This window comes from Emys orbicularis, chromosome 9 (genome assembly GCF_028017835.1).
Source record: "Emys orbicularis isolate rEmyOrb1 chromosome 9, rEmyOrb1.hap1, whole genome shotgun sequence".
In the NCBI taxonomy this organism is placed as follows: domain Eukaryota; kingdom Metazoa; phylum Chordata; order Testudines; family Emydidae; genus Emys; species Emys orbicularis.
Window position 1 is genome coordinate 23,499,418 of NC_088691.1, and position 19,119 is coordinate 23,518,536.

A 19,119-nucleotide genomic window follows, 5' to 3' on the forward strand; every position below is an offset into this window, starting at 1 on the left:
AGCTAGGCACAGCAGAAAAACCATTACAAATGTGGTCTGTTGTACAAGAGGGGAAACTGAGGTACACCACCTCATGAATTTCATGAATGAACAGTGGGATAATTCACTAGCCTGTCTATAGAACAAAACAAGGAAAGGATGGCGGTAATGCTTCCGTTTTCCCTGCAGTCAGCAAGATTTAGAAGGGTTATTTTTAGGCAATTCTGTCCCTACCCAGAGGGCTGGGAAATGTTCCTTCTGTTTTTCAGACACTCTACAAGTAAGCTGGTGCCAGCGGAAGAATAACCCAGAGCACCGTGGTTCTACTGTCATGACAAAGATTGTGTTGTGTGTTTGTTTTGTTTGTCTTCTTACCGTTATTTTGGTGGATATTGTAAAAGGAGGGCTAACACATATAGCAGCAAAGGTCAATGCATGGTGTGACCTGCCTGGGAATCACGGTCTACCCAAACTGAGAAAATCAAGTGCAAATAAAAAGGCACAAAATGGGGGTTAAGAAGGACATAATATAAATTGTTACATGCATTTTACAGGTGGACGTACGAAGGGGAACCCAAGGATTCCGTGGCCTGGAATGGAACAATCATTGTTGCTAATCACAATTGTCACTATTGTAAACCCTGCCCAGATCCCGCAATGTGAAGTGGCAAAAGGAGGGAACACGTGGACTGCCATCTTTTCCAAAATGTTAAAAATGTAATTCTAGCAGGAGACAAAAGAAAGGGACTCTCTGAAAGAATAGGTCCCAAGTTGCAATTTGAGATACCATATGATTGGCTAGCTAACTAGCAGCCAAACTTTACTACAGAATACATACAGACTTCCTCTTGCACTAGAGGTATGGTATAAAAACTATTACAGAGCAAGATACAGATGTAGAGTTTATTCCTTTCCGCTGGTACCTCCAGTGCTGTGTGGTTCTTATTTTTACCTTGCTTTCAGTTTTTTTTCCTGAACTCTCCTCGCATTATTAAAGGACCTTCCATTGTCTGTGCTGAATGTTAAACCCAGGAGAGAGAGAGAGAGAGAGAGAGAAACTTCTCACCTTGTATCATTCCTGGATAGTTTACACCAGGAAAGCTGATCTTAGGAAGGTTTCATGCAAGTTCTCAAGCACCAATAGGGCAAACTGGATTCCATGAAGAACCAGAGGGTGATGCAATTGCCCTTCAACAATTAAAGCAATGAGCTTAATATTTTTATCAGAGAAGATGGTGGAAAGGATGAAGGGCTTCCCTTAATGAGTGGTCACCATTCAAGCTCTACAGCCCTATCTTCTGCACTGCTGCTGGTGTGTAAATGCTGGTTTTCTATGGAACATCCCCCAGTTCATATTCAGATGCTGTTGCTTTCACAAGAGTCGCATAGTCGTTTTTCATTGTGCCAATTGTCTCATATTCATTCTCTTTCACAGGCTGTGATGTATAGTTGTTTTCACCTCTAGATTTTGCTTCCTCATACGTGCACTTGACATTGACACCTGAACAAGTCTCTCCTCTTGTGAGGTTCATGGAGTTATGACTGAAACAAAAGTCTAATATTAATGGGAGGAAAGAACCAGGGGAGACTCAACATCAACCAGCTTCAAGATCCTGGGTAGTGTTCCCTCTAATTTTTTCCCATCCATGTACGGAATGAATTTTGTTATGTGCACCAATATGGAGGTGATGTGTTGTGGGGGTGGGGCTGAGGGGTTTGGAGTGTGGGAGGGGGCTCAGGGCTGGGGCAGAGGATTGGGGTTCAGGGGGTGAGGGCTCCGGCTGGGAGCGCAGGCTCTGGGGTGGGGCCAGGGATGAGGGGTTCAGGGTGCGAGAGGGGGCTCAGGCCTGGGGGTGCAGGCTCTGGGGTGGGACCAGGGATGAGGACTCCCCCCAGCCCTCTCTCCCTGCAGCAGCACCTGGGCTGGGGGAAAGCGTCTCTCCCCGCCGCAGCAGGTCCAGGGCTGGGGCGAGGTGCCTCTCCCCGCCACAGCAGCTGTGAGGCTGGGGCTGGGGGAAAGGCGCCTCTCCCCGTTACAGCCCCAGAGCTGGGAGGGAGAGGCATGTCTCCTCGCCGCAGCCCCGGGGCTGGGGGAGTTAAGTGCGCAGCCCTTGGTGGCCTCCTGTGCGGCCGCACACCTTAGAGGGAATTTAGATCCTGGGCCAGATTTTAGTCTGCATTACACCAGCATAAACCTGGAGTCATTCCACTAACTTCAATGGAGTGATACTGGATTTACAGCAGGGTGGCAGAGATCAGGCTTTGGCCCTCTGCTTTTAAATGACAGTGGAATATTAGTTATGGAGTAACAAGACTCTGGATACTAACCCAAGGACATTATGGGAGGCTGAAAAAGTTGTATTAAAAGGGAAGGCAACAATGATAAGAGAAAGAGAGAGAAACAATCTGCTAACTTTGGGACCAAATTCTCTGCTGGCATTATAACACTGACCTCAATGGGGCTATGCCAGCTGGGGATTTGGCCCTTGGAAAATAAAGGACAGAATAAATAGTGGACAAATTGCAACTTATGGGCCAAGTACCGCTGATAAAGTTCTGCAAGGTGGCATGTGGCTGGCCACATTTTTTACAATGCAGGTGCAGCCAATGAAGAGAAGTCCCAGCATGCAGCGAACAATATTGATTAGAGTTAGACCTTATTTTAACATACTGCTGTACAAACCTCACTTGGACAAATTTCATTGGCAGAATACCACACTACAACACACACTCATGATCACTTTCATTGGCATTTGGATAAATAGCTCCTACATTACATATTGTTTGGACATTTAAATTGGCAGCTTGTCTTGTGTTAGTGAATGGAAGAGTAGGACACAGGGATGCAAATTTAGGATTAGGATAGTCCAGGAAGAAATACCAGGGAGTAATGGAAGGAGGTTCAGCAAAGGACAGTTTTGGATGAACATCAGGAAATGGTTCTCAACTGGGAGACCCATTCAACTTGGATACTATCCCAAGGGAAGAGCTTAGGGTGACCAGATAGCAAGTGTGAAAAATCAGGACAGGGGATGGGGGTAATAGGTGCCTATATAAGAAAAAGCTCCAAATATTGGGACTGTCCCTATAAAATCGGGACATCTGGTCACCCTAGAAGAGCTAGAAATTCCCGTTCTTTAGATTCTGGACAAAACACTGGGAATTCACTACAGAAGACAATTGTGCACTGGTCTCTTTGGTTAAGGAACAGAGGATCCAATAGGTCTTTTCCAACTCTAATTTTGGTGATTCTAAGATATTCACGAACAACATTTCTATCGCTGTCCCTTGTGTGAATATCTAATGCTGTCAATCACAAATATCATTAAGCTATTCAAACCCCTCCTCCTGTATAACCAAAGAGGACATTCATTCTTCACTTGGCAAATAGCTTTCCTGCCACAGAAATCAATATTATAACCCCAGAAGTTCTTTCAGTATGACAGATGAAGAATCTTACTCACTCTGTTACTTCATTCGGATTATCTGAAAAAAAGAAAAAGAAATGTGAATATTTTATAGTTTCATTCTTCCTAGTGGAAATCAGATTTTTATTTTTAAAGTCTTATCATTGAAAGATGTAATGATAATTGGCACTTACATAGCACAGTATGTTTTCATAACACAGTACAATCATAAATTAGTGCATCCATTCCAGGACCCTGTTAGGTAAGTATTGTTATTCCCATTTTACCCATGGTAAAGCCAAGGCACAGCGTGGTTAAGAGACTTGACAAAACTGGGAATAGAAACAGCCTTGTGTTCAGTCCATTACATCTTGCTGCCCCTCCCTGGATGATGGTTCTACATAAGAACGGCCATGAAGGGTCAGACCAATGGTCCATTCTAGCCCAATATCCTGTCTTCCAACAATGGCCAATGCCAGGTGCTTCAGAGGAATGAACAGAAGAAGCAATCATCGAGTGATCTAATTCTTTTTTTGAGCCCTGTGACAGTGATACTTTCCAAAAGGCATCTGTCACTGAAGTGCCCTATGCTGCAATGAACACTGAAAATCTCTTCCTATTAGGACTGGATGTATTAGGCTTGCCAGGCTAATAAGTAGACACTAAAGTTGATTTGACCAGAACTAAAAATTAAAATTGCAAAATTAGTATCAAGTTTACAAAGTGATTCAATTACATTTATCTGTGAACATCCTGCAATGACAAAATATATCCATGACATGACATCCAAACTAGTAATATATAGATACTTGGTGCTTTGGGAAGAAAAAAAAAAAAAAAAAAGTCAGTTTTACAAAACTGAAAACAATCACAAGCCAAATCAGCTGGGTGGAAGTAAACAGAAAAACGTGAATGATAATTGGGAACGATTTAAGATGCCCATTAAGTCACAACTGCACCATTTAACACTGGGGGAAGCAGATAGTCATGAATAAAAACAAACAGCTAAGAATTGTAGAAAATTGATTAAGGAAGCAAAAGAAATCTATGACCAGCAGAGTTAAGAACAATAAGGAGTTTTTAATTACAAACAAGGAACAAAAGGAACAAAAAGGAATCCAGACAATAGTATTGGTCCATTATTAGATGAAAATGGTAGTATGGTCAATAATAATGCAGGGGAAAAAAGGAATAGTGTCCAATAATAACTAAATAGCATAATAAACTACTTGTGCTAAACACTCTGTTCCACCTTGTATTTAGTTGTGACACTCAGAGTTAATTTCCCACACCTGAAGATGTTGGAACATCAGAGTGTCACAGTTAAATACAAGGTAGAACAGATTGTGTAGCATGAGTAGTTAACACATTTCAAGGGACCAGATCTGTGTAGCTCGAAAGCTTGTCTAGTAACAGAAGTTGATCCATTAAAAGATAATGTACCAGCTTGTCCCCCAGAATTGTTGGCATTTGACTAGAAGCAGCTGTAGGGGTTAGGTGGTTTTCTCTTCTCTCTGCCATGTGCTCAGTTACACAGGCTTTCTTGCTGCTTTATAACTTTCTCTCTCTCCTCCTTTATTTTTTCTCTTTCTGTAACAGGCTAAGAGACTTTTGCTTTTCTCGGCTGTTCTCTCTCACTTCGTGTCTTGTTTATCTTCTCTAATATATATGCGCTATTCTTTATTTCAAAAGACATACAATTATTTTTCACACTTTTTTCAAAGTAACCTAAATGCATAAATATTTTCTAAAAACTAATATTTAATACTTTTACTTAAAAAAAGGGATAAAATATTTTCTCTCTGAAAAGACCTCAGCATATGTAAAGGACTGATCTTTTTTGTAGTTTTAAAACCCTCTTTTCTGACATTTTTTCTTTATCACTTTGTCATAATCCACATTATTTTGTAAGTTATCTAAAAATGCCTATAAAAGTATTTTTCTTTAAAAGTGTGTAAAATACCTATGTTCATGTAAAACTCACACAAACAGCGCTAAAGTTCCCAATGAAGAAAAAAAATTCAAATGGCCAGCTGCATCAAAAGCAGACATATCCCAACAGGAGACTGGGGCAGAACATAAACCAAAACAGGGGCATGGAAACTGGGTCAGAGTTCTGTGGTGACAAATGCTATAGACTGCTTAACTATGTAGATCTGAATTATCCCAACACTGGGGCAGTATTTGATCTGGGTGTTTGTTTATTATACATTTAGGGGACAATATGGGGCCAGATCTGAATTTCATGTCTGTTCAGATGCAGGGTTTGGGCCTTTCTCCAGACTGACATAATTCATTGCCTGCTCACGTCCTGCTCAGTTCTTGGTTGCCTGGTGACCGCTTTGCACCAGCTATGCTAGTGCAGTATGACTGCCAGGAATACCTCAGCACAGAAGGCTTTCTTTGGCAGATGCTGAGCCATCTCTCTGCCCTTTCATATTTGCTCACCACCCATGGATGGAGTTGTGATGAATCTGCCAAGCAGAGAACTACCCATTCCCATCAACCACCTCCCCACCACACTTCATCTTCCACAGGCCAGGTAGGAGGAGAGGGCAGATTTCTATTGAAAGAACGGACCAAGGAAGTTATCTGGCCCTTCTTTGGAAGCAGTGGTGGCATGGCCAGTAGCAGCAGCGAAGCCTGAGGCAGAGGAAAATGTCCAGGAACTATGTACAGAGCAGGTTGCACAGAAACCAGGAAACCACATGTGGAACGGGGGATGACTTGAAGCAGGAATTAATTCAGGGAAGTTCTATGGCCTGTGTTCTGCAGGAGGGCCAAGGCTAGATGATTACAGTGGTCCCTTCAGTAATCTACTCTTTCTACAGTCAATAGGAACTGTGTTGAGATGTCAATTGGAAGCAACTTTTACAGAATGAAACCATGTAGACTTCCTATCAAACATCTCTGGGGCACACAGCTGCAAGAAGTGCATTCACATTATTGGAATGGATAGATAAAGTACTACAGGTTCAGTGCTCAAAGAAAATGAGACTAGCACAGTGGATTATGATTACCCTGTCAGTTCCTGGTCTTGATACGATATGCCTACCCTTTAGTGTTCCATTTCAAGAAGTGATCTTGATTGACTCATTTTCTTTCATTGCACTGTAGCAATGTTTTTATTTGGCCCCTCTCCAGAAATCTTCAGAAACAAAGTCAACCTGTTCGCCCGGAGCATCCCCAGCACACCCCACTCACCCTTCTTGGTCTTTCTCCTACACAAGACGACCGCAATGACAACAAACACCATAGCCACACAGAGCACAACGATCAGGATGATGAGATAGAGGGGCAGGCTGGTCCCCTGGTAACCTAAATCAAAACAGCACATGGTGAGGTTTCAAGTAAAGAAGCAAATGTGCTCTGCTGGGCTCCCCAACATACTGAATCCTCCCAAACCACTGGAGTATGGAGGCAGGAATTTTGCTCCTGATCACTTCATGCCGTACCACATGGAGCTAAGGAAATCCATGACTCCTCTAGGCATGTCCTTCCAAGTGTTAGAACAGCTGCCATCCCATGGAGCCTGTAACCAAGTAGCCCAACAGCACGAGGTCATGCTTCACTGGACAGCAGAGGAAAGGGGTGTAGCAGCTAAAACCACATAGGGCAGCAGAGGTAATTTCCAGCAAGCTCTATCAACCTGAGGACTAACTTCTAAAATGGCAGCAAGTGGACGTGTCACATTCAGCCCACCCTTCTCCATCATTTACACAGAACCGCAATGAAAACACCACTTCCCTTCCCGTCTCCAAATTGCTTCCAATTCAGCACTGAGCAGGCCTCACCTCCTTCTGAGACGATGTTGTGCGCCTTGGTCTCAGAGCAGGGTACCGTGGTTGCTGGCTTTGTAAGGGCTAAGAGAGAAGTGACGAATGTGTCAGACTCTTCCATCCCTTCAATTGCGAATTTATAAATTGGATAAATGCAAAGTCTTCAGGGGGGAAGTTGTAAACCTCCCAAGTCTTTTAGAGTACTTTGCATCCGTAGATCTCAAAGGGCATTACAAAGGAAATGCCTGTTATCTCCGGGGTAAACTGAGGCACAGGAAGGGGACTTGCCTAAGGTCAGCAAGCTGGCAAGTGGCAGAGCTGGAGGATTGAGAACATTTTTATGACCCTAGCTATGGGGTCATTTTTATGATCAGCTATGTCCTAACTATGAAGGCTGAGAGTGAGAGCTAGGAAGTGTCACTACAGATGTTGTTTACATTCAGTCTAAATGTCTAAACCTTTCTTAAACCCTCTAAGCCATTTGCCTCATTATCATCCAGTGTCTCAGAGACCACCAAGCACTAGTTTGGGGCACTTACCCCTCACAGTCAGCTGCACTGCATCACTCTGCCGTATGACTTGTGAGCGTGCTCTGTTTTCTGCTTCACAGTAATATTTCCCCATGTCAGATGTTCGCAGAGAATCAAACATAAGTATGGCGTGACTGCTCACACGCACTGCGTTTCCTCCTGGCTCTCCCTTGAACCATCGGTAGGTGATGGGTGGGGACCCATTGGCAGAGCAGGTCAGGCTTGTCCTAGCCCCTTTTGGTACAGTGAATCCCAGATTGCCTGGTCTGATGATGGGTTTAGTTACTGCAACTGAAAGACAGAGGGAAAGGGATCTGAGTCTGAATTGTCCCTTGCAGGGTATTTGATCTGGGAATTTGGATATTATAGAAATGTGCAGGAGTCTTCCCTGAATTCCATGGCTGTTCACCCTTCTCCAGAATGAATTAATTCATTACCTGCTCATATAACCCCCTTCTATACAGAGTTCTGAGCTCCAGTCATAGTTTCCTTGTGACTGCTTTGCACCAGCTATGCTAGCACAACGTGGCCACTGCAAGGAATACCCCCACACTTCAGTCTTTCACTGTCAGAGGCAGTGGGAATACCCCCACACTGTCTTTCTGCCCCTCCATAAGCCTTCCACACCAATGCTCAGAGAGTTCTGGGTGTGTTGGGGATGTTCTGGAGTGTGTAGCTGGGGCAATCCTGTACCCCAACTCTTCTATAACTGCTGCAAGGCCCATAGAGATGTTCAGCAGTGAGGCACCTTAAGGCAGTTGTGAAGGCTAATCTTAATTAGCACTAGTGGCCAAACTAGGTACAAGCCACATCCCCAAATCAATGTCGCAGGCATGAATCCCATCCTTTGGCTCATTTCCCCCTCATTAGAATGGGGCTAGTGCCAGTGCAGTGAAGACGACGCATGGCGCTCGAGAATCTATGGGAAATACTAGCCCCAACCCTGCAGATGTGGGGAGTCAGTGTGGAGTGGAAGTCCCTCTGCATAACCCCATCCCCACCAGATCTAAAGCCAGCTCAGTCAAGCGCTTTATGAGTGAGAAATGCCAAGTAAATGCAAATTTTATTATTGGATTTACCTTTAACAACATTAACTGTAGTGGTTCTCTCCCTTGTTAGCAGGCTCTTATTCTGGGTTCTCCAGGTGACTTTGCAAGTGTAGTGTCCACTGTCTGTGACTTCAAGCTTCTCAATTTCAAGAGAGACATCTCCTGGCATGCTATTTGGCATGCTGACCCTACCTCTGTATTGTGACAACAGGATGTGATTGCCAGAGCTATCTCTTCGAAAGACGGTAGCAGGGCTTTGATCTCGGTCCAAGGTCCAAATGACTGTTTGCTGTACAAAGTCCTGGGAAGGCCTGTAGACACATGGCAAGGTGACGGAACTCTTCCATGTCCCTTCAATGTTGTGGGTGCCAGTCAGTTCCAGGATGGCTGTAGAGAGGGAGCAGGAGATGAGGGGTAAAAATAAAAGAACAGAGGAGAGAATGTCAGTAAGACCAAACAGTGCTAGAGGCACATCCAGGTGGAGTCCACTAAGCTGCAAGCACAGACAGTTATTCTTGACAAACACTACTGCTTGGTTTCCGTAGTCACACCTAGTGGATAGGGCACTGGCTTAGGATGTGGAAGACCTGGCTTCAGTTCCCTGCTCCACCGTGGAATTCATGTGTGACCTTGGGCAAGCCACTTATTATTTCTGTGACTCAGTTCCCCCTCTGTAAGATGCAGATAACACCACTGTCTCACAGGGTGTGGTGAGGATACATACACAAAAAGATTGTCAAGTGCTTTGAGCTCTACTCATGAAAAGGAATTATGGTTATTGCCTCTCAGATCCTGTCATAACTTAATGTGGCTGCTTAGAAAGTTTCCCTCCCCTCTTCCTTCAAGTGCCCCATAGAGCAGAAAGAGATGTTCAGAGGCTGATGCACACAAGGCATGTTGTCCTAATTAGTTCAAACACAAGTCATGAGTTCTCTTGCAATGTCACTAGCCTTTGGTCTGTGAACTGGAACAATGGAACTGAAGTTCCTTGAACTTTGGGGAGGTCCAGATCTGCATCTGGTCTTCTTGGTTCATGGCCATCTTTATAAGACGAATCCCAACCAGAGCACTGGATCAGAACTATGGGCAGGTTTGCATTTGGAGCCACAATTCTTATCTCATCTCCAAGTTCTGTGAATCTAGGCTCACTCTTCCAGTTTATCAGATGCCTGTCCAAATTTCAGCCTCATAAATAGTCTGAGAACTGCTGCATCTCATTAGCAAGTGACTTCAGAATTTTCCTCAAAGTCCAGCTCCTACTTTTCGCCCCCCGGTCCCCTTTTCTGAAAGCTTCCTGTTACTTTTAACTCAGTTTAAAACAGAACTCCAAGTAAGGAACTGAAATAGGAGTTCACATACATCTAAACTTCTACTTTTGCATCACAAACCAGGACTGGTGCCTTCCCCCACATCCTTTCCTAAAACATGGGAGTAACTCAGGGCTTCCACACTCACCTTTCAAAGCAGTTTTCAACATTTCCCCCTTATCCTGTTTTCCGAGTTCATTGTCATTCAGTGCAGATTTACTGATGAAGTGCAAGCGCATTTCATTTGAAACTGCAGCACGATGTAAAATGACAGCTCATATTCTGATCTCAATTATACCAGTGTGACTAGAATATCTTACAGTTATGGAGATCAGAGTCTGTCTGGAAGAGAGTTGTATGTAGAGCCATAGCTAGCACTGTAATTACAATGACACCCACTAGTAGAGGGATGGGCAAATTACGGCCTGTGGGCCGGATCTGGCCTACGAGCCGTTTTAAGCTGACCCGTGAGCCGCACCACGTGGCTCGGCCCTGCTCCGGTGCTACGGCCGGGGCTGCACCACGCGGCTCAGCCCCACTCTGGACGGGGTCCTGGGTTGGGGGCCGGACCACGGGGCTCAGCCCGGCTCCGTCGCTCCAGCTGGGGTGCTAGGTCGGGGCTGCACCACGTGACTTGACCCCACTCCAGCTGGGGCGCTGGGTCGGGGGCCACACCACGCTGGAGGTAAGTGCTGCTAGGAGCCTGCACCCCTGAGCCCCAACCCTGATCCCCCTCCCACTCTCCAAACCCCTCGATCCCAGCCCAGAGCACCCTCCTGCACCCCAAACCTCTCATCCCCAGCCCCACCCCAGAGCCCACACTCCCAGCCAGAACCTGCACCCCTTCCCGCATCCCTGATCCCCGTCCCGTCCTCCGAACCCCTTGGTCCCAATCCCAAACTCCTCATCCCCAGCTTCACCCCAGAGCCCACACCCACACCCCAACGCCAATTTTATGAGCATTCATGGCCCGCCATACAATTTCTATTCCCCGATGTGGCCCTCGGGCCAAAAAGTTTGCCCACCCCTACACTAGTACAATTCTGAAAAGCTAAGTTCAAAAAGAATGAACTTATTCCAACCACAACATGAATTTTGAAGACGCTAAAATGCCAGAGAATAAACTCTCCCAGTACCCTGGACAGTCTTATTTTATTCTTACTCTGAGTACATTAAATCTGACAAATTGCTCAATACTGGGCTGTTTCTTACATTCTCCTTGTTGTATGTGTTGCAAAATGACTGAACTGGAAATACACAAGCTGCATTTTCACTCCAGGGATAATATGCTGCTACTTTCTACATGGTTTGAATTTGAAGTGACTGAAAACCAAGCTGGTAGAACAGAAGAGATACTGGTTTTCACAGCCTTTTAACATTTAAAATCTTTTATCAAGTCCATACCTATGTGAACCTAGATTAACCGTCTCTGAATATGGAAAACGTTTTCATTTACTCACCATTGCAGAAGGTAAAGGAATTCACGAACACCACTAACCACTCTAACTTTTCCATTCTTCACAGAACCGCAGCTACTTCTCTTACCCTGGACCTCCTGTCTTATCAGCAGATGCCAAGGCAGCCATACTTCCTTTCAGCACTCACTCACTCACTCGGCTAGCATACAGAGTTGCTGCTGCTGCTCTTTTCCTTCCTTTTTTCACAAAAACCACAAGTATGTCTTACTGGTGGCTGAAGGTGTTTGAGTGACGGTTCTACAGATAGGACAGATCCTAATGAAGGATGGAGTTAAGAAAAAGGACTCCGTTTTTTTTTCTCTTTTACCATTATATATTGCCCTTACTTTGAGTCTGCCTTGCTTGCCATTCATTTGATTGTCCAAGTAATTGCTTCCTTTGATTATCTTTTTAATTGGAGATTTTTGCCTTCTCTTCATGTTTTCCATTCTTCTCTCAGAGGCCATATATTTATATTCTCTACCACACACGCAAGTTCTGTTAAAAGCACATTATGGTTGAAAAGAGAAGCACTCAATAGTTAGGAAGTGCCGGAATTAAGATAGACTGTGACAAATCAATTCAGGGCCCTTGTGTATATGCATTAAGGTACAGTATTGAAATATGCGATCACATTTTTTCCACAGGACCCCTGTCTCATTCAGTGCACAAAATGGCTGGTGAATGAACAGCTGTTTGATTTTGTTTTCTCCTCATTGTTCAATGTGTGGACTTTGGCTGGTTGAGGAGCTTGATGGATTGTTAATATTGATTTTCAATAAGTTTTGGGGCACTGGGGAAGTTCCAGAAGACCAGGAGAAAGCAAGTGTTGTGCCAATTTATATAAAGGGTAAACCTGGGTAATCATAGGCCTCTCGGCCTGACATCAATCCTGGCCAAGATAATGGAGCAACGGATATGGGACTCGGTTAATTAATGCAAATTAATGCAAATCAACATGGGTTTATGGGAAATAGGTTCTGCCAAACTAACTTGATAGCTTTTTTTAATGAGATTACAAGTTTGGTTCTTAAATGTAATAATGTTGGCTTAATATATTAGACATCTTCAAGGCATTTGACTTGGTACCACATGGCATTTTGTTAAACAAAACCTAGAACAATATAAAATTAACATGGCACACATGAAATGGGTTAAAAACTGGCTAACAGATAGGTCTCAAAATGTAACTGTAAACAGGGACTCAATCAATCAGGTTGGCTTCCCAAGTGGTTTTCCAGAGATCGGTTCTTGGCTCTGTGCTATTTAGCTTTTTAATCAATGACCTGTAAGGAAACAAAATCACTGATAAAGTTTGCAGATGATAGAAAAATTGGGGGAAGAGGTAAATAAGTAAGAAGACAGGTCACTAATGCACAGCCATCAGGCTTGTTTAGTAAACTGGGGGCAAGCAAGCAAACAATATGGGTTTTAATGTGACTAAACCTAAATGCATACATCTAGGAACAAAGATGGTGGCCAGGCTTATGGGATGGAGGGCTAGATCCTGAGAAGCAGTGATTCTGATAGGGAATGGTTTCCCATGTCTGGGCATCTCTGACATTTTAAGAAGTGTTCTGGCATCTCTACTTTCAATCTGAACAGCTTCTAGAGCTGGGCAGAAGGGACACTAGCATGAAATGTTCAAAAGGAAGGAAGAAAAGGTGAAGAGAAATCATCTCCCCTTAATTATTTTATCTCATAGTAGCCTGTTATGAGAGATCGCTCCCTATTGGGAAGCCACCTAGTAAGATAGCTAAGCTTATCTATATGGCAATATCTGGGAACCTATAGAACTACTTTAAGGAGTGCTTAATGAGAGAAGACTGTACATGTGGAGGAAGGAACATAGCCTGAATGTTGCACTGTCTTGGCTTGCTCTCTTTTTACATATGAACACTGAACATGGTGTCAGAAGAGAATTGGCCCCTCCAGGTTAATGCATTCAGAAACTAAGTATATCAGAAAGAACAACTCAAAGAGAAAAGGATAATCATGGCAGCAAACCAGATTCCCGTCTCTGAGCAGATAGAGAAGACAGACAATGTGTTTTGCAATTGGACATTCTTTAGATCACAAGGGAAAACTACAAAATTGCAACAAACTGGATAAAAAGGAAAACAAAATAAGAGCAGCCTCACTATTAACTGTGGGAGGCAAAGGCCACCACATGCTCCAAATGCTTTTGGACATGTCAGCAGCAGACCCATGTAAAATACTAGAAGTGTTCCAAACGATATGAAAGATCTCTCCTCAACAAGTGTAATCAAGAATCTAAAAAACCAGATCAATATATTGCCAAGCTGTGAAAATGACTGACTCATACATAACTAATAGATTAGTAATGGGACAAAAGACAAAGGAGCTTGAAAAAGAATGCTCAGAGAGCCCACACTAACTCTACCAAGAGCGAGGGATACGTGCAAAGGTAGTGTTAAAGCTCGTTTCCAAATGCAGAGCATAAAGTGGAGCAGACGGGAAAAAAAACAGGCTTGCAAAAAAAAAAAAAAAAAAAAAGAGTGTACTATGTCAAGGAAGCAAGCAGCGACTCAGAGGAGGAGATTCTGCACATGACAGTAATGCAGTGCAAAACAGCAAAATTAAATGGTTTGTGAAGCTCAGACTAGCAGCAGATGCAAAGACAAGGCAGCGGCACACATGCAGGAAACGGAATGCCAAATAGATGGGGAGGCATCGATGAATGTGCTATGCTAAAAAGATTGGTATTATGTAAGAAAAGAAAGTGAAATTGCAACCAAGTGAAGCCAAATTAAAATTAGGCAAGGCGTGATCATAATATACTAGGACAGTGTAAATTACTAGCAGAATACCCAGGAAAAGTGATCAGGCAGTAGTAGGGTTACCATACGTCCGGATTTCCCCAGACATGTCCGGCTTTTTGGTGCTCAAATCCCCATCCGGGGGGAATTTTCAAAAAGCCGGACATGTCCGGGGAAATAGGGAGGCATAAGCCAGGGTCCGCCCGGCTCCAGCACGATCCGCCAGGTCCGCAGCACAGCCCAGTCGCCCCGGCTACATTGTAGCGAGCTCTGGCTGGGGGGGTGGGGGGGGCCACAGCCACAGAAGGCGGCGGAGGGGCCGCTGCTGCCCCTGCAGGCCGGGCGGACCGTGCGCCCCAGCCAAGCCCACAGGACCACGGGGAGGTCGGGCTCAGCCAGCGGCTCGGGCTTCCCTCGCGGGCGGGGACCCCCCGGCCACTGGGGGACCCTTCCTGCGGCCCCGGCGCCGCGGGAGCTGTTCCAGCAGGGACAGGCCGGGGAACATGCGAGGTGGCGGGGAGTGCGGCATGTGCCGGGGCTGCAGGGACCCGCGCTGCCCCGGTCGCCGCTGAGCCTCCGAAGCCCCCGCTGAGCCTCCGAAGCCCCCGCCAGGCAGAGGCTGCCGGGTTTGCGGGGGAGCAGGGCAGGCGGGGGGGTGCAGAGGCTGCAGGGGCGGGGGGTGCAGGGGCTGCAGGGGTGGTGGTGGGGCAAGTGGGGAGCAGGGGTCACAGAGGCTGCAGGGGCGGGGGGTGAAGGGGCTGCAGGGCGAGTGGGGAACAGGGAGGCACTTAGCAACTCCCAACCAAGATCAGAGCGGGAGGGAGGAGGGGGAATGCAGGGTGCTCAGAGGAGGGGGCAGAGACTTTGGGGAAGGGGTTGGAATGGGGGCGGGGAAGGGGCAGAGTTGGGGCAGGGCCGGGGCCCCCATGGAGTGTCCTCTTTTTTCAGTGTTGAAATATGGTAACCCTAGGCAGTAGGGTGACCAGATATCCTGATTTTATAGGGACAGTCCCAATATTTGGGGGGAAGGATAGCTCAGTGGTTTGAGTATGGGCCTGCTAAACCCAGGGCTGTGAGGTCAATCCTTAAGGGGGCCATTTAGGGATCTGGGGATTGGTCCTGCTTTGAGCAGGGGGTGGACTAGATGACCTCCTGAGGTCCCTTCCAACCTGATATTCTGGGATTTGTCTTATATCAACACCTATTACCGCCCATCCCCGTCCCAATTTTTCACACTTGATGTCTGGTCACCCTATCAGGCAGAAATTTCTGGTAGCACAAACACAGAAACTACTGCTTTGAGCTAAAACAATTGAAGGCTGAAACCTGGGACAAAAGATTCATACAACAGACACAAGCGAAAATATACCCATAGCAGACAGTGAACCACAGCAACCCTGCAGCAAAGCTGCCAAAAGATTATCAAGCTGGTTTTGAAGGACTGGGTCTGGGATGTCATCAAGGCACGTCACACCCAGAAACAAATAAAACAATTCAGCCACTATCTGCCTCACAGAGTCCAGATTAACATAAAAAGAAAAAAATAGGAGCAATAAAACAAAACTTAAAAGGCAGGCAACACTGTTAAAGTCATAAAGCCCCCAAGTTGGATAAACAGATTCAAATAGTTTAAACAAAGGACTAAAAGCAGCTCAGTACAAAATGCTTACAACAGAAGAAGTGCTACTTGACATTGTAAAGCTCAAAATAACCTCAGTATTTGCCAAAGACTGATATTGGCAAGTGTTACTAGGTAAGGAAAGCAGCTACCTCACCACATTTTGGACATCAGTGGGTAGATACAGAGGGCTGAGAATGCTGTTTGGGATCAAACCTGTAGTGAAAGACTATCAATGCCACCAGCAAGCCATATTAACAGGACTTGCAGGGATAAGTGTCACTCACAGCTGATGACATTCTAGCATGTGGATGCAGACACAGCATTGCAGAAACTATGGCCGATAAGGACCTCAACCTCATCTCTCTGTTAGAAAGAGCCAAGGAAGTAAATCTGAAAGTGAATTAAAAACAAGTTGCAATTGTGATTGACTGCAGGATGATACAGGGGACACTGACTGACCACCCAAGAGCTCAAACGACAGAGGTAAGTATTGGACAAAGGTTCAATATGGACCTGGTTACCTTAAAATGATGCAGCCATCACATACAAAGAACTGGTGCTCAATTCTCCCATCCTGGCATGCTGTGATGTGAACAAAGAGGAATCCACATAATCTGATGACAGTGAAAAAGGGGTTGGGGCATGTCTCCCACAGAAGCTTTCTCATCAAGATTACAATCACTAATGGGGACGGGAGGGGGGAGGGGAAGATACACCCAAATTGAAAAGGAACATCTTGCTAGAGCTTCCGAATGAAAAGTCTATTATTGGAACAGAACTTTTCTATTGATCTTTTCAAAACAACTTTTCATTTTGAAATTTTATTTTTTGAATAAAGAAGTTTTGATTTTCTCTCAACAGAATGTTCTGATCAACCCAAAATTCCACTTCACAGACAATTTCAGTCCCCCCTCATTCAGATTTAGAACAAAAATAAAACTTTCAAATCTGAACATTTTTAATTGAACAGAAATGCCAGTTACCCAACAGCTCTAATACCATCTGTGCTGGGTGGAGGGGCAGTTACATTAACAAGATAGCAGTTGTTTAGTCTGTCATCACATTGTACCAAAGTGTGTCAATGTTGTCACTCCTGGTTACTAGGAAATAAACCACATTTATAAGATAGGTGTTGACATAGAAGGAAACACCCATGTAACTAGCTGTGCCAGCATTTCATTTCACCTCTTTCTCCTGCAGTGTCCCTCAATTTAGTACAGAGATCTTGACTTTTAAGAAAATCCAAAGAAAAAGAAGGGAAGGGACCTGGATGGTTAAGGAAACTGTAAACAAGGAGAGTGCTGCTTAAAGGAGGGGGGAAGGCAACAGTCTCTCATAACCTACCAGATGGAGTCTTTCACCTTTGGGTTGCAGCCATTCCAGGCAAAATGGGAACTGAAATCTGGGAAAGCTTGCTGTACCACTAACTGTATGGCTTCACTTCTGCCTATTCTCCAGGGCTGCCACACTAGGCCCCACCGTTCCTTGCACAGGAGGGCCTTCTGTTCCGATGCTCTCTGCCCACCAATCCCAGTCCTAAAAAAGAGCCACCGTGGCTTAACAACCATGTAAAAGAAGCAGAGAGAGATAAAAAGACTTCCTTTAAAAAATGGAAGTCAAATCCTAGTGAGGCAAATAGAAAGGAGCATAAACACTGCCAAATTAAGTGCAAGAATGTAATAAAAAAGCCAAAGAGAAGTTTGAAGAACGGCTAGCCAAAAACTCCAAAGGTAATAAAATGTTTTTTAAGTACATGAGAAGCAGGAAGCCTGCTAAACAACCAGTGGGGCCCCTTGATTATTGAGATACAAAAGGAGCGCTTAAAGATGATAAAGTCATTACTACAGACCAGTAAGTCTAACGTCGGTACCGGGCAAATTAGTCGAATCAATAGTTAAGAATAAAATTGTCAGACACATAGAAAAACAAACTGTTGAGCAATAGTCAACATGGTTTCTGTAAAGGGAAATTGTGTCTTACTAATCTATTAGAGTTCTTTGAAGAGGTCAACAAACATGTGGACAAGGGGGATCCAGTGGACATAGTGTACTTAGATTTCCAGAAAGCCTTTGGCAAGGTCCCTCACCAAAGGCTCTTACGTAAATTAAGCTGTCATGGGATAAAAGGGAAGGTCCTTTCATGGATTGAGAACTGGTTAAAAGACAGGGAACAAAGGGTAGGAATTAATGGTAAATTCTCAGAATGGAGAGGGGTAACTAGTGGTGTTCCCCAAGGGTCAGTCCTCAGACCAATCCTATTCAACTTATTCATAAATGATCTGGAGAAAGGGGTAAACAGTGAGGTGGCAAAGTTTGCAGATGATACTAAACTGCTCAAGATAGTTAAGACCAAAGCAGACTGTGAAGAACTTCTAAAAGATGTCACAAAACTAAGTGATTGGGCAACAAAATGGCAAATGAAATTTAATGTGTATAAATGTAAAGTAATGCACATTGGAAAAAATAACCCCAACTATACATACAATATGATGGGGACTAATTTAGCTACAACTAATCAGGAAAAAGATCTTGGAGTCATCGTGGATAGTTCTCTGAAGATGTCCACGCAGTGTGCAGAGGCGGTCAAAAAAGCAAACAGGATGTTAGGAATCATTAAAAAGGAGATAGAGAATAAGACTGAGAATATATTATTGCCCTTATATAAATCGATGGTACGCCCACATCTCGAATACTGCGTACAGATGTGGTCTCCTCATCTCAAAAAAAGATATACTGGCACTAGAAAAGGTTCAGAAAAGGGCAACTAAAATGATTAGAGGTTTGGAACGGGTCCCATATGAGGAGAGATTAAAGAGGCTAGGACTCTTCAGCTTGGAAAAGAGGAGACTAAGGGGGGATATGATAGAGGTATATAAAATCATGAGTGATGTGGAGAAAGTGGGTAAGGAAAAGTTATTTACTTATTCCCATAATACAAGAACTAGGGGTCACCAAATGAAATTAATAGGCAGCAGGTTTAAAACAAATAAAAGGAAGTTCTTCTTCATGCAACGCACAGTCAACCTGTGGAACTCCTTGCCAGAGGATGTTGTGAAGGCCAAGACTATAACAGGATTAAAAAAAGAACTAGATAAATTCATGGAAGATAGCCATTGATGGACCTATTAGCCAGGATGGGCAGGGATGCCATCCCTAGCCTCTGTTTGCCAGAAGCTGGAAATGGGCAACAGGAAATGGATCACTTGATTAC

The 19,119-nt window shown here is 44.5% G+C and overlaps 1 protein-coding gene across 1 annotated transcript; it reads right to left on the reverse strand.

The window, feature by feature from the left end:
- Positions 1–1,310: 1,310 nt before the first annotated feature.
- On the reverse strand, positions 1,311–11,566 carry VSIG4 (V-set and immunoglobulin domain containing 4). The gene is made up of 7 exons (XM_065411248.1): positions 11,512–11,566; positions 8,775–9,131; positions 7,705–7,986; positions 7,181–7,249; positions 6,591–6,704; positions 3,444–3,465; positions 1,311–1,521 (listed from the first exon to the last, which is right to left on the reverse strand). The coding sequence occupies exons 1-7, from the start codon at positions 11,564–11,566 to the stop codon at positions 1,311–1,313; spliced, it is 1,110 nt and encodes a 369-aa protein (XP_065267320.1).
- Between the last annotated feature and the right edge of the window lie 7,553 nt (positions 11,567–19,119).

Coding starts and splice junctions, on each gene's coding strand:
- VSIG4 (XM_065411248.1), bottom strand. CDS start 11,566: ATGGAAAAGTTAGAGTGGTTAGTGGTGTTCGTGAATTCCTTTACCTTC. Junction 9,132..11,511: donor TTCCTTTACCTTCTGCAATG/GTGAGTAAATGA, acceptor CCCTCTCTACAG/CCATCCTGGAACTGACTGGC. Junction 1,522..3,443: donor AATCCGAATGAAGTAACAGA/GTGAGTAAGATT, acceptor CTTTTGTTTCAG/TCATAACTCCATGAACCTCA.